This window comes from Leptosomus discolor, chromosome 7 (genome assembly GCF_034619465.1).
Source record: "Leptosomus discolor isolate bLepDis1 chromosome 7, bLepDis1.hap2, whole genome shotgun sequence".
Lineage (NCBI taxonomy): Eukaryota > Metazoa > Chordata > Aves > Leptosomiformes > Leptosomidae > Leptosomus > Leptosomus discolor.
In genome coordinates, this window is record NC_141397.1 from 39,855,304 (window position 1) to 39,869,178 (window position 13,875).

At 37.5% G+C, this 13,875-nt stretch overlaps 1 protein-coding gene across 1 annotated transcript in view; it reads left to right on the plus strand.

Moving 5' to 3' along the window:
• Positions 1 to 13,875, plus strand: part of UGGT1 (UDP-glucose glycoprotein glucosyltransferase 1) — a 42,158-nt gene that overhangs the window by 14,324 nt on the left and 13,959 nt on the right. Inside the window, exons 12-26 of the mRNA XM_009959781.2 lie at positions 527 to 677; positions 953 to 1,072; positions 2,198 to 2,283; positions 2,730 to 2,865; positions 3,755 to 3,886; positions 4,769 to 4,933; positions 5,179 to 5,299; positions 6,040 to 6,138; positions 7,503 to 7,526; positions 8,040 to 8,134; positions 8,796 to 9,002; positions 9,641 to 9,772; positions 10,709 to 10,839; positions 13,243 to 13,338; positions 13,685 to 13,787. Coding sequence (XP_009958083.1) covers positions 527 to 677; positions 953 to 1,072; positions 2,198 to 2,283; positions 2,730 to 2,865; positions 3,755 to 3,886; positions 4,769 to 4,933; positions 5,179 to 5,299; positions 6,040 to 6,138; positions 7,503 to 7,526; positions 8,040 to 8,134; positions 8,796 to 9,002; positions 9,641 to 9,772; positions 10,709 to 10,839; positions 13,243 to 13,338; positions 13,685 to 13,787 — 1,798 coding nt within the window. The remainder of the gene's footprint in view (positions 1 to 526; positions 678 to 952; positions 1,073 to 2,197; positions 2,284 to 2,729; positions 2,866 to 3,754; positions 3,887 to 4,768; positions 4,934 to 5,178; positions 5,300 to 6,039; positions 6,139 to 7,502; positions 7,527 to 8,039; positions 8,135 to 8,795; positions 9,003 to 9,640; positions 9,773 to 10,708; positions 10,840 to 13,242; positions 13,339 to 13,684; positions 13,788 to 13,875) is intronic.

A 13,875-nucleotide genomic window follows, 5' to 3' on the forward strand; every position in this document is an offset into this window, starting at 1 on the left:
GGTTTAATTGTCAAGTACTGGAAAAGGCAAATTATGCAAGTGCAACGAGAAAGCTGATGTGAAAACTGGGATACCTTTCAGGACTGGAATGGGAAGTCACCTCTGTATTGTTGTTTTGATCTGTGCTGTGATTAGCAAGATTTTGGTCTTCAAGACTGTCAACATAAAGGTTTTACTCTGAAGATAGTAGACTGATTCTCAAAGGATAAACAACTGTAAATTTTTCATTTCAAAACCATCCTATATCTTTGTCAAGATTTGTTTCAATAACGTGGAATTGAAATTACATATGTATATCACACTTTAGTTATCTTGATTTAATGTAGTTTTTCCTAGAAATACGATGTAATTGAATAGGTGTAAGTTATCTTAAGTTCCTTAGGTCACTTAGAAATAGATGATAAATAAGAAGTAACGCACAGACATTGCAGACTTGTTTATACCTTTCATCTGTTAACGCTTAGGATAAAAGCAAGTTATTTACTGTGTCTTTAAAATTCAACAACATTTTTTCTTTTCCTTGCAGCTTGATTGATGTGCTACGCAATGAAGCCCGCGTTATGGAAGGCCTGCACAGCTTAGGAATTGAGGGTCTTTCCTTGCACAATGTTCTGAAGTTGAACATCCAGCCATCAGATTCCGACTACGCTGTGGACATCAGAAGCCCTGCTATTTCAGTGCGTATGGTTTTATGTAAGAAATACCTTCTTTGCCATTGGTCAGTGCATTCTTAAGCTGTCAAGGGAACTTTTGTTCTTATCTGACAAGCAGCTCTGAAGCTGCAGTGAAGAAAAAAAGGAAAGTAAGGTTATGAATATAATTAGCTCTTTATAAAAGGCTTACCATTTTATTCATATAGTTCTCAATATAGTGTCTGATTTTAAAATACTTTACAGTCTCAGACTTGAGCAGGAGGACTGTCAATCATTTAAATGCCTTTGTTTTTAATTAGTGGATCAACAACCTTGAAGTTGACAGTCGGTATAATTCCTGGCCTTCCAATGTGCAAGAACTGCTGCGTCCCACATTTCCAGGCGTGATCAGACAAATTAGAAAAAACTTCCATAACTTTGTAAGTAGTAATCTGACTAGAAATAACCTGTGCATTTTGTTTTTTCAACAGCAGGAACATTAGCTTTTGCAAGTTACTTCCATAGATGCTGGATTCCCCATTACTTAAATATCTTGAGATAGGATGCTTTTCTAAAAGGTTTTGTTCTACTTGTACTAGGAAGTTATGGCTGAGATGCACAGATTACTGAGATGATTCTCTGGCATCCATTAGATGCCAGAAATTGCTTCATCAATTGGAAAAACTACCATCTGATTAGTAAGAATTTTTGATTTCGTGATAATACCTCAAGTTAGTTAATGAAATCCCTCAAATTTGTTAATTAGTATCTTCTTAACAGGGTTAAGACCAATGTCAGTTGTTTCAGTTAGGAAGCATCCTTGTACCAGGACTTCAGAAGATGGATCAACAGCCCTCAGCTTAATCCTGGGTGTCCTTTTAGTCTCTGGATAAACTACTCAAAGTTAAATCTAATAAGAAGTTTGTAAATTCTATACTGTAACTCTTGTCATGTGGCAGCATGGAACCTATAGAAAACAGGACTTGTCTGATTAGTGGCAACTAAGAACTTGAATCACCTCAAGCTGTGAAAACACATTACCTGTTTCTCTAGAGTTAGTACTTTTAACATTGAAATCATTAAATGAAAAGACAACACTTGGCATGAATAAAGGGACCCAAATTCATTCTGAATGGCCCTTTCTGGGTTTGGGCTTGCTTTGAGAATGTCTTAGTAATGTCAGCTCTCCAGGAGGTTGAGCAGAGCAATGCTGTATTCCTCAGTTCTGACAAATGCCTGTCTCCCATGTACATCTTAATGGGTGGATTTGTGTACATGCAGAGGCAGAAGCCTAGATGCTAGGGTATACTGAGGTAAAGAGACAAAGTATGTAAGAAATCTGGTCCCTTCTGGTTAAAGGAGTGGTTTAGACTGAGTATTTTAGATAATGGACGTGTAGACTGTAGAAAAAACTATTATTTAGTGGGCCTCATCCTCCTGGCAGTGTATAAAATAGGACTGGTGATAATTCTGTGCTGACATGTGAATGAAACGATCTCTAATCAAAAACCTGTAGCTTGACTTCTTAAGGGAATAGAAACTTTTCACTTGCAATTTGTATGCAGGTGCTGATAGTAGATCCTATTCACGAGACCACAGCAGAATTACTGAATGTGGCAGAGATGTTCTTCAGTAACCACATCCCACTGAGGTAACTGCTATGTTTTAATGGGATTTTTTTTACATCGGTTTTATTTTCGTGACTTTTGCAATTGTAAAATTCTCATTGCTAGGCCACTGTACAAATATTACATATCGTTTATTGGTGGCTGGGAAGGGCATTTACCTAAATACTAATAGTTATTTAATTTTTTTTTGAACAGAACTTTCGTTACTAGCAGAACAGTTTCTTTAACAGTCCAAAAGAAACTTAGAAGCGAGTACTTTGGGTGAAAGAGAGATGAAAAGCAAGATTCTGATGAACTCACCATTAGAGATTATATGTCCTAAGTTTGCTTTCTGGCCACTCTGCTCAAAATCTCACTAGTCTATTCCAGAAAAAGCCTTTGTCTAAGATGATGACTGTAGCTGACAGTTTTATGAAGAGTTGATTATTAGTATAATAGATTCATGATCTGGGGATCTGTTTGATTGCAGGATAGGACTAGTCTTTGTGGTTAATGATTCAGAGGATGTTGATGGACTTCAGGATCCTGGTGTTGCCCTTCTTAGGGCATACAATTATGTGGCACAAGAAATAGACAATAATTATGCTTTCCAGACTGTCATGTCTGTAAGTATTCATTTAAAAGGGAAATAATTTTTTTAATATTTTCCATGTATGTAAGATTATGTTAATGTGCTAATATGTAGATAATGGAAGAAATTTTTCTTTGACTTGGTTAGTATTTGGAGTCCCACTCAATACATGTTTCTTTATAAAGTGCTTCTGACCTAGCTTTAACAAGTGAGACTAAATGTGACACTTCACACTTTTCTGATCTTGCCTCTTTGGTCGTTCTGCCAACAATATCTAAACTGCTATGTCCTTTCAGTGTTGTAATACGTTTTGAACAGTTCCTGCTGCGTACTTTGCCATATCAAAGGATAACATATGTATGTGCTAGTAAATGTATTTACACTTGCGATTTGACATTGACAAATTGACAAGCTGGGGCATACTGTAACATTAAACTGCTGATGACTTGAAGACAGTGACTTTTATTCTCTTTTTTGGGTATGTATTTCTAAGTTGAAGTAAAATCTTCTGCCTTCAAGAAGCAAACAGTGAAGTCTGTTGTATTGTTTATAAGCATGTTTTGAGTTCTGAAGGGAAGGGGAGCTCTTTGGATGTGCGTTACTTGGGCCTTCTTCCTCTAAGTGCTACTTTTCCCCCTCAAATAACTTTTGAAGATGCAAGTTATTATTTAAAGAAATACATAATACTTACCTCCTTCCAATCTCACTGGAATGATTATGAGGTAAAGCAAGATAATTGTAAGAACTACAAGTGCTTAGGAGTTGTTATTGCAGCTGATAAATATGAATATATGTTTTACAATCTGGCTGTTAATGCCTTATAATAATTACTAGAATACAGGTGACAGGTCCACTTACCTTTGACAGGAGGACGGAAGCTTTACAGTTGCAGCTGTAAACTTTTATTTCTATCCCCCTTTCAGATATATAACAAAGTAAAATCAGGAGATCAGCTGAAAGTGGAGCATGTGGTTAGTGTTCTTGAGAAACAGTATCCTTATGTGGAAGTCAACAGCATTCTCGGAATTGATTCTGCCTATGATCAAAACAGAAAGGTAAGAATTACTGAAGTAGAGCTTTTTCCCACTTTTTTGCTTTAACACCATTTTGAAAATAGTTATGTACAATTTCTTGATCCAATCCTCTTGCTAACCAGGTAGCTATTTTGTTATCACATTGTGTGACTTCAAGTATTACTTCAATGAGTATTTCCGTTCAGCACAAAACTTTATATAATATACATTATATATAAAATATATTGTAATACATACTTTTAAAAATCTATATGTGTACTACCAGAACCAAGGTAACTTTCTTGTGACTCATAAGTCATGCTTTCATTCTGGTATGCAGACTTTAGTAGAGTGTAAAATTGCTTGAAAAAAATCAAGGTGATGGAATGGTTAATTTAGAAAACCAAGGGGCTTAATGTCTGGGAGGGATTGGTGTGGGTTTTCATTATTGGTATTTCAATACTGTGTGAGATAAAGTAATGATGATGAATTCAAAATGCCCTTCCTGCAGGAAGGCATTCAACAATCTTCCTCAAACAATTTCTTGAAGTTACTTTTGGGGTTCAGTACTTTTCTGTATGGAGAAAATAGGGAGAGCACATCACTATTGGGTCACTTACATGTGAGATGAAGCAGATTTTATTTGAATTATTTACAGTATGAACTTAATGGACTATTTTGCACTGCTGTATTATGAAGTAACTTTTTTGCTTTGAAACTCTGAAGGACAAGAACATCTTGTGCATGTAAGATACAGAAAGTGTGTTATGCACTGTGTAAAATTAATATTCTCCATATCATATAAAAGCTGGAAGGACATGTTAGTGTGTTTAGAATAGTCTTGTGTGGATATTGCATGGAAACGTTATGAACCCTCATGGTAATGGGCTGATCTGGTAAAGCTACTTCTTTCCCTGTGTTTAGGCAGCAAGAGGTTACTATGAGCAAACGGGTGTAGGTCCTCTTCCTGTTGTGCTATTCAATGGAATGCCATTTCAAAAAGATCAGCTGGATCCTGATGACCTAGAAACTGTGACCATGCACAAAATCCTGGAAACCACAGGCATCTTCCAGCGAGCCGTGTACCTGGTAAGTGCCAAGGTCAGCTGTGACTTTACGGAGAAGATTTGGAACAACTGACTCAAAAGTCCCTGAACATGTAATACACAAGACAACTTAACTTGCCTCACTTCTTGGTTTGTGGTTTTTTTTTTTTTTTTTTTTGGTTTGTTTTTTTTTTTTTTGTGGGGGGTGGGGTTTTGTTTGTTTGTTTTAAGTTATCTAGAGCAAATATACATGTGAAATAACGAATATTGCTTCTTTCTTTCCTTCAGGGTGAATTATCTAATGACCAAGATGTGATTGAGTATATCATGAACCAGCCTAATGTTGTTCCAAGAATTAACTCAAGAATCTTAATGTCTGACAGAGAGTACCTAGATCTGACAGGAATGAGTAAGGGATGCTTTTAGTTGCATTAAACCTGAAGTACCTGAGTGAAAGACTTCTGCTGTCCCAATGGAGAGCTCTAGTGGCACAGTATTAACAGCACCCCAAGTGATGTTCTAGCTGTGATGCTGGGGGAGATGTTATGTACAATAGCAACATTAATGTCTACAGAGTTTTCAAAACAGGAATTTATTTTGATTTTATACAAACCTTTAAGAGAATAAGACTCATGAAACTTATAAATTAGCAATGCTAGCAAAAGCTAAGAACAGTCATATAATATATAAAGCAGCAGGTTGTTTCTTATTTCTAACCTTCTTTTGAGCAGAAATTGACAGTCATCTCTGGAATTATGTAAGGTTTAGCAGAACTTTTCATGGCTAAATGTATTAACACCCAATGCAGTGACTCTGCAGCATAATGACAGTATCACAATAACACTTCTACCACTACCTTTTTTGAGTTGCATGAAAAATAGTAACACAGTGGATTTAAAAATTATATTATTTACATAAATTAACTACAACTAAGTGAGACTTGAACAATTCTTTCAGCTGACTTCTGCATATCAAATCTGCAATGTAGTTGTTAATGTAATTTATGAGACAAAAATGTAACTTTTGAGACAACAAAAATATATTCTTCGGCTTATATATTAACAGTGGAAATAAGACATAAAGCAGTATCATGTTCTGGTAATAGTAGTGATTTTTGCTTTGGCATCTAATACTTTTTCTCTTCCTCAGATAACTTCTACGTGGATGACTTTGCTCGATTTACCACACTGGATTCCAAAGATAAGACAGCTGCTGTCGCAAACAGCATGACCTACTTAACAAAGAAAGGTAACATCTGCAATGGATTATGAATGCAAACCTAATCTCATGTGTGTTTCCAAGCGCATATATGGTACTGAACACACATGCTGAGCCTTGTTCAGGCCTGTGGTGCAATCTAAGTGTTAAAAAGATTTTTTTTTTTTTTAATAAGTCATGACATCTACATGGATCAAGAATGCTCCCCTCTTTAAACCCAGCCCAGCCTTCAATGAATAGTGAAGTCCCACCCAACCTGCTCTTGCTCTGTTGCAAATGACCCCAGAAATGCAGCAGTGTAAGCTCTGATCCTGCAGTGACACTGACTAGAAAAATACAGAAGGGGTTCTAGCTCTGTCTTATAACTCAAAATTACTAGAAGTTACACAGATTCAGAAGAAAGTTATTGCCCATTATGTAAGACAACACCTAATATGGTCTGTGAGGTTTTTATTGCTCCAGTGCGTGTACTGCTTTTTCAATGACAGTATTGTTTTATTACAATTATACATAAAGTCTCCCATTAGTGTAAAAACTCAGCTGTACTTCTCAGTGTAAGAAATGCATTCACAGACATAATAAAGAGCTTAATCAGGCCTTTCCTATATCCGTTTTGGTTGGGTATCATAAATAAACTGCTGTTATTTGAACCAGTTCCTCTTGTTCCTGTCTGTTGTCTCTACTAGAGTCTCACAAGTTTCCCCAGTACTGTCTGCAGCCACTGCCACCTACATGCACTGCCTTAAATGTTCCCATTGTTCCTTCTGTCTTGTATTTGCCCTTGGTTCATGTTCAGCCACTTAGATCTGAACAAGTTCCTTGTTTTCCCTTTGTAGAGTATTAATCAAACCTTCACCTCCGCATGCTCATTTGAAAGTGTGCATTAATTTGGAATCCCATGGCTTGACAGTTTTGGGTCACTGACTCTTCTGTCGCTTAAGATAACTGGTATGTGATTAACAGTAATGCTGTGGCACATTCATTTTCTAAAATAATAGGAAAGTTATACATATTGCTGGCTCAGCAACAGTACTGAAATAGCACTGTCATGCTGGTTTTTAAAGAGGGACGATAGCAGGAACAGTTAACATCCAAGCCATAATGGCATGGCAGATTTTGCAAACTGTCTTCAGAATGATGCCTTCATGGTATGGTATGAACTGGTAATATGTAGTACAGTTAGTGCTGTAGCATGAAAATAAAGCATCAGTCTACTTGAGAGGAAGAAAAAGGCTTATTCTAATAAAATTAGCACAAACTTGTTGCTTGTTGGACTTGAACCTTAGCGATTCAGTTACACCCAGTACAGTGCTGCAGCTTCTTGATACACATTGGGATTACTGTCAAATTATTAATGTCTTTCCTTTTCCCCTTTCCTTTCCACTTTTGACCAGGAATGTCTTCCAAGGAGATCTATGGTAACTCATGCTTTAGCATTTCATATGTTGTTGTTCTGGGAATTTTCTCGTTCCTTTGTAATACTGGCTTTAGAACCAGCAGGAAATGAAGAAAGCTGTTTAAATGCATGTTTGCTTCGGCACTTTTTCCTTTATACAAAACTGATTTTGTGAACTAACAGCTTCAGTACAAAGAAGCGGTATGTCTGTACGCTAGTTGGAATCTGTAAGCGATTTCCTTTATAATTTCTAATTTTAAAAGGTAGCAAAAAAAAAAATCCCGCTTAGAAACAATGATGCATGCTGGCCCATGTGGGTTTTCTGAATGAGGTAAATGAAACCTAATATAATACCAATGCTATTACTGTTGTCTTGCCAGACTTCATAGCTTAGCTCCATTCATAGCTTTCCTATGCAATTTTACTTTTTTTGAAATCTTTGCATGTGCATTGTATTCTTCCTCTAAATGAGGAAAACCTGAAGTTTTCCTTCCCTTCACTCTCAAACTTCTCCCACCCTTTTTTTTAATTGCAGATGATTCCTTTGTTAGACCAGTTACTTTTTGGATTGTTGGTGATTTTGATAAACCTTCAGGGAGACAATTGTTGTATGACGCAATTAAACATCAGGTAGGTAATGTTTTCCTTTAAACAGGTTAGCAGTGCTAATAAAGCAGTAAGTAGAAGCTTCAAAAACACAGGTTGCACTTCTTCCTGTTGTATGACCTGGGGAGGATCATAGAACTCCTGCAGCGTCTCTAATTTCCAGCCTCATCTTATCTGTCAGGGCTGTAACCTCGCTGACCTTCATGTATTAGGACAGAATCCCCTCTTGGCACTGTGCTAATACAATAAAGAAAAGATGTTCTTCTAAGCCCATGGTTCTAAATTGAAAATGTTTGTGTTTTGGAGATGAGCATGAGCACTGCTGTCTGCTCTATCTCATTTGTTCTGGGAAGATAACTGAACCATAAAAATAGATAGCTTACTCCTAAATCACTGTTTTGCCAGACTTCTGAGTGCTGGCCATGGTCCTCTATCTCTTATGTGGCACAGTATTATCTAGAAGATTCCTGTCACAGTGGTGCCTATACATAAACTAAATACTTGATGTTACAGTAGTTTATTCATCCTTTTAACCTTGTGCTGTTATTTACCTTATTTGGAATCTAGTTTTCTAGTTAAGAAACATAAAGCTTTTGCTATAGTGTTTATTATAATAGACTTACTCTTCTCATTTAAAGCACACCTGCAATCTAAAACTTCCTAATGCTTGTTTTGTTGAACACAGAAATCCAGCAATAATGTTCGAATTACCGTGATCAATAATCCTAGTGAAGATCCAAATAGCCAGAATACACTTGTCGCTAAAGCCATATGGGCAGCTCTGCAGACACAAACATCAAATAATGCCAAGAACTTCATCACCAAAATGGCAAAAGAAGAAAATGCAAAGGCACTAGAGGCAGGAGCCAACATCTTAGAATTTGCCGTTGGGGTAAGCATGTTCATCGGCATTTCCAAAGAGAGGGTACTTCACTTGTTCTCCTAGTGAATTTTTTAGTGTAGTATGTTCATATGCAAAAGATGCAGTAACAATGGAGAGTAACACTGTTGGGTTTGCTGTTGGGTTTTTTGTTCAGAAAGGTAAACTTCCCGCAATACAACAGTCCATCTGAAAAGAAAGTAAATCGTTATACACATCAAAGCTATGTAACTTTGAAAAGTCAAAAGGATTGCAGATTCAGGGACCTATTTGAGTGAGTCAGTTGTTTCTTGGGGGTGGGTTAAGAGAGAACTATAATCTTTTTAAAAAGCTGAGAAAAAAATTACAGTTACATTTCTCAAAGTAGGTTTAAAAATGTGAGGCAAGAATCACTTAAGAACAGAAGAATGAAACAACTGGTCTAAGTAGCAACAGTTACCTAGGGCTGTGGCCCTTCACATCAGAAGCTGGGATAACGTTTGAAGGTGACAGGCAAGAACTAGGATTAAGACCACAAAGAAAAGAGGCCTGGGGATAAATTTTAGCAAGATATAAAGATGTTCTTGAATGGAATCAAGGCGCATTTAAAAAAAAGCGTGCAGAGGTATACTTTTCTTCCCATTTCAATGTCAAGTATTCTTTTCTTTCAGGGTATGGATATCAATATTTTCAAAGAAACCTTTGAATCTCCCAAGGTGGATTTTATTCTATCCCATGCTATATACTGCAGAGACGTTCTAAAGCTGAAGAAGGGACAGAGGGCTGTGATCAGCAATGGAAGGGTGAGCTCAATCAGCAGACAGTAAAAGAGATATTCCGCATTTGGGAAAGAAGCAGACCTTGAGCAGCAGAGTCTAGGGATCAGACACAGAGTCTCAGCCTTCTTTAAGTCTCGGCAGTTTTTAGGACCTCTTGCAGTTTGATTTATTCAGACCTGCGGGGACCTTTTCTTTGTACTACTTGCAGTTAGTTGTTGGTGTGTTGTACCGATGCAGCTCTCCCAATAACAGAGCTTCATTCATGTTGGCAGTGAATTGAGTCCGGGGCAGAAAAGAGACGATAAATTTGAATGATTTTGCTGCTTCAGTTTGTGGGGCAAAATGCTGCTCCATCTGGCCCTGACCAAGGTGCCTTGGTCTCTTACACCATCTCTTTTTATGATAGCTGCTTGGATTAGAGAAGTGATGTTACAATAGTATTTTACTGCAAATAACAAAACCCAGCTGTGTACAGCATCAAGTTTTCTTTTGTCATCTGCTTCCCAGTAAGGAAAAAAACCCCACAAGTTCCAGTGGTTACTGTATACTTTAATGGGCTAAAAATTTCAAGTGATGAGTTGTGGTATTCTATTTCTTTCATTAGCAAAATAGCAAGAATTGTCTAGGTAGCTTTAGGCTTCTGAAGGCCTGAAGATTTGCTGGACTACTGCTGTTCTATTGTCCCTTCAAGATGTAGTATTGCATGTATAAATTAATATGCCCGACTTGCGCAAACCAAGCACTCAGTGAAAATTTTAAGCATGCATTTTATGCCTTAGTTTGAGACTCTTTGCTCTAAATAGCTAATTTATCTGTTAAACTCTGCTTCCGTTGATGTTAATACCAGCCTAAACAGTTGATACCCACCAAGACTGGGCTGGAATATTTATTTAATACATCTTTGAATTTTGTTTCAGTGCAGCTTTTGCCTAATAATGCTGATCCTGGTTTTTTTTGTAGATTATTGGCCCATTAGAAGATGGTGAGATGTTCAATCAGGATGATTTTCATCTCCTTGAGAATATCATACTAAAGACATCAGGACAGAAAATCAAATCTCAGATTCAGCAGCTGGGATTTGAAGAAGATCTGTAAGTAAATGTGAAGAGGCTGACAAAAAAATGGTGGTACTCTGATAATGTGACTTTTTACAGCCTGGAGAAAGCTTTATCAAGTATACTCTGGATGGGTGCTATAAACAAACATGCATGTGTTTGTATGGTCAAGGCTCAGCTGTTCAGAAGGGCAAGTGAGAAAGGAAAAAGATGTAAATTATCTTTATTGAGTTTAAAGTGTTTGTTGACTTTTTCGTAGCTCACAGTCCCCTGGAGGGGGGCGGAGCTGTAACTGTATCCGTCAGATTCAGAAAGCAGTTCTGAAAGTACTGGCAACCCCTGCTATGGTACTGTGCTCAGAGTTCATAGTTCTTGATTCGTTATCTGTATCCGGGAGCCACCTGCCATGGCTGACTCTTACCTTGTAATGGAAGTTAGAGGAGTTAAGTGGCTCGAGCCTCACTGACAAGCAGCAAGAAACTGGGAAAGTGCCCAAGTCTGTAGGAATTTGCTACGGAACTGTTCCAGTGAATATGAAACTGGAAATGTATTGGTGTTCACTGAGCTAGTCCCTGGATCACAGCAGCATGGGTGGCAATGGCCTGCTGCGTTACCTGAGGAGTTCAGGAAGTGGTTTCTGGGACTGAGGGTGGGGAGGGATGCAGGTGGACTGAAAAAATAAAGGAGGGTGGTTATTGCATATTACAGAGGCTGGCTAAATTCATTGCTGTGCTCAGCCGGCTGAAGTTTCATTCAAGGTTTAGTTGCCTCTGGTGACAGCTTTACTAACAGAGAAGATGTCTATGTGCAGGGAAGAGTTGTTTGCTGCTCTGGGATGTGTTACAAAGCAGTATAAATTGGTGCACGTTATTATATTTATTCTTGAAAATGCTTTCTGCACTGGATTACCTTTCTACTCCTCTAGAAATGGGAGAGAAGCCTAACTCTTCATTAATATTAAGGCCTTCGGACTTCTTCTGGGTCTTTCCCCCAACTAAATCTTAACTGACACGCTGTTTTAAACCATTTACCTCCAATATGTCAAGGTTTCCTAATTCATATGTAGGATTACTACAGTATTGATTGCAGAAGGAAGAGAAAAAAATGAGACGCTAGAGTATGCTTTCTGAATCTGTTTGCAGTTCGGTTAAGTGCTGCTTGGCCTATCAATATAAAAGTTATTTTAGTAATACATTTCACTGTACTACAGAATCATGTAAACTGCTTTTAATTTTTTAAGGAGAAACAACAGGAAAAGAGGTAGAGCTAAGAAAATGGAAGTTATAGTTTTAGATAATTATTGCAAAAAGCATAGAGGTGAGCTAATCAAAAGAAAGTCATCTTCAGGTTCAAAAGAACTGAAGCCCACAGGTGTGCATTGCTTTATTGGAGCCCACAGCTAAGATGATAGTTTAGTATTACATTTTTCTGTGATGCTGCTTGACTGTTAAAGACTGGTCAAGTAAGTTAAGCATGAGGTCTTTTGTGCAGAAATCTTGTATGATCCTGAATCCTAGGAGGACAGGTTTTGACAGCATTCCAAACACTTTTGCATCCATTGCTGTGTTGGGAGTCAAAAGATAAATAAGGGTGATAGGGTGGAGGAAGAGAGTGTAGTTTGAACATAGGCTAGTTTTGGACAGAGCGGTGGTTTTCTGCTTTGAATGCTGCCAAAGTTTTTTTGAAAGCTTTTGAAATTATCTGCTGCATTGGAAGACACTGTAGAACTTGGCAGTCTTCACCAGGCTTATGGTTTTGGTATGAACAACTTAAACAGCTGTCACTATAAATCTGTGAGACTTACTTAATTCAGGAAAAGCTGACAGACCATTAAGTTACAGTATTGCTTCTTGGCAAAGCTATGATGTACAAATCAATTTTCACTGAACTTTCAAGAGGTCTTACATTTTTCAAGATTAAATATATTCTTAAAACACTAGACTGAAAATTTATGGGAATAATAAAAAGGAAGAAGTTGTCAGAAGTAGAATTCCCTTTTAATGACAGGACACACGGTCCCTCCCAAGTTTCTCCACATGCAGGATTGCTTCCTAGTTTTTAGAGCTGCAGTGTAAAATGGGAGGACTGCTGTGAAACAAGGGTTGGATCTGAATGGCATACAGGTCTAAGAGAGGTTGGTGAAGTTCAGGAATGCAATACCTGTAGCATGGTTGTCCCCTAAAATACCAGCTGTTCTGTATTTGTTACAGAGTTAAACCCTTTGATACTCTCAGTAATAAGGCTGCAACCTGTTTAAAGTAATGGCAGATTCACCCTTAAATATGTTTAAGTCTTCAGAGCTTGTGTAGAGAGGTAGCAAAAGTGTGTGTTTGTGTATCTGAATTCAGGCTGTCTTCTCTTTTGCTGCTAACTGGCAGAAACGTGGTAAGTACATCCATTTTCTGAGTATCTGTAAACATTTTTTTCCCTCCTTTTCAGTGCAAGTGATTTGGTAATGAAAGTGGATGCTCTTCTTTCTGCTCAACCAAAAGGAGAGGCAAGGATTGAATATCATTTTTTTGAAGAACGATACAGGTATAGGATTGCTGGCATTTGCTGAGCAACATGCTTTTCCATGTCTTTTAATGTTCCCGTTGTTTTAAGTTGCATTTAACTTAAAAAAAAAAAATAAAAAATAAAAAAAATCCAAGTAGGAATAGGAAGGAAAGTCTCAAACAGTTTTCGGGGGACATTCCAGAAATTCATTTTATCTGTCTACCTATTTCTGTACACATGTATACGTGTGGGTTTTTTCTTGTATCTAGTTTCAGAAGGCACAGAGCATTTAGGAAGTAATTTGACTTCTGAATGAGATGCATCATATTTTTCCTATGTTTATCCATACATTTGATACTTTAAAATTGTTTTTTCTTCTCTTTAGTGCAGTGAAACTGACACCAAAAGAGGGGGAGACATACTTTGACGTTGTGGCTGCTGTTGATCCTGTGACCAGAGATGCTCAAAGGCTTGCTCCCTTACTTTTGGTATGCATGCAATGTTGTAATGTATTTTATGGCAATTTCAAAAAGTTGTCTCAGTTCTATAACTTTGTAATGTTTGTCTTCCTCCTTG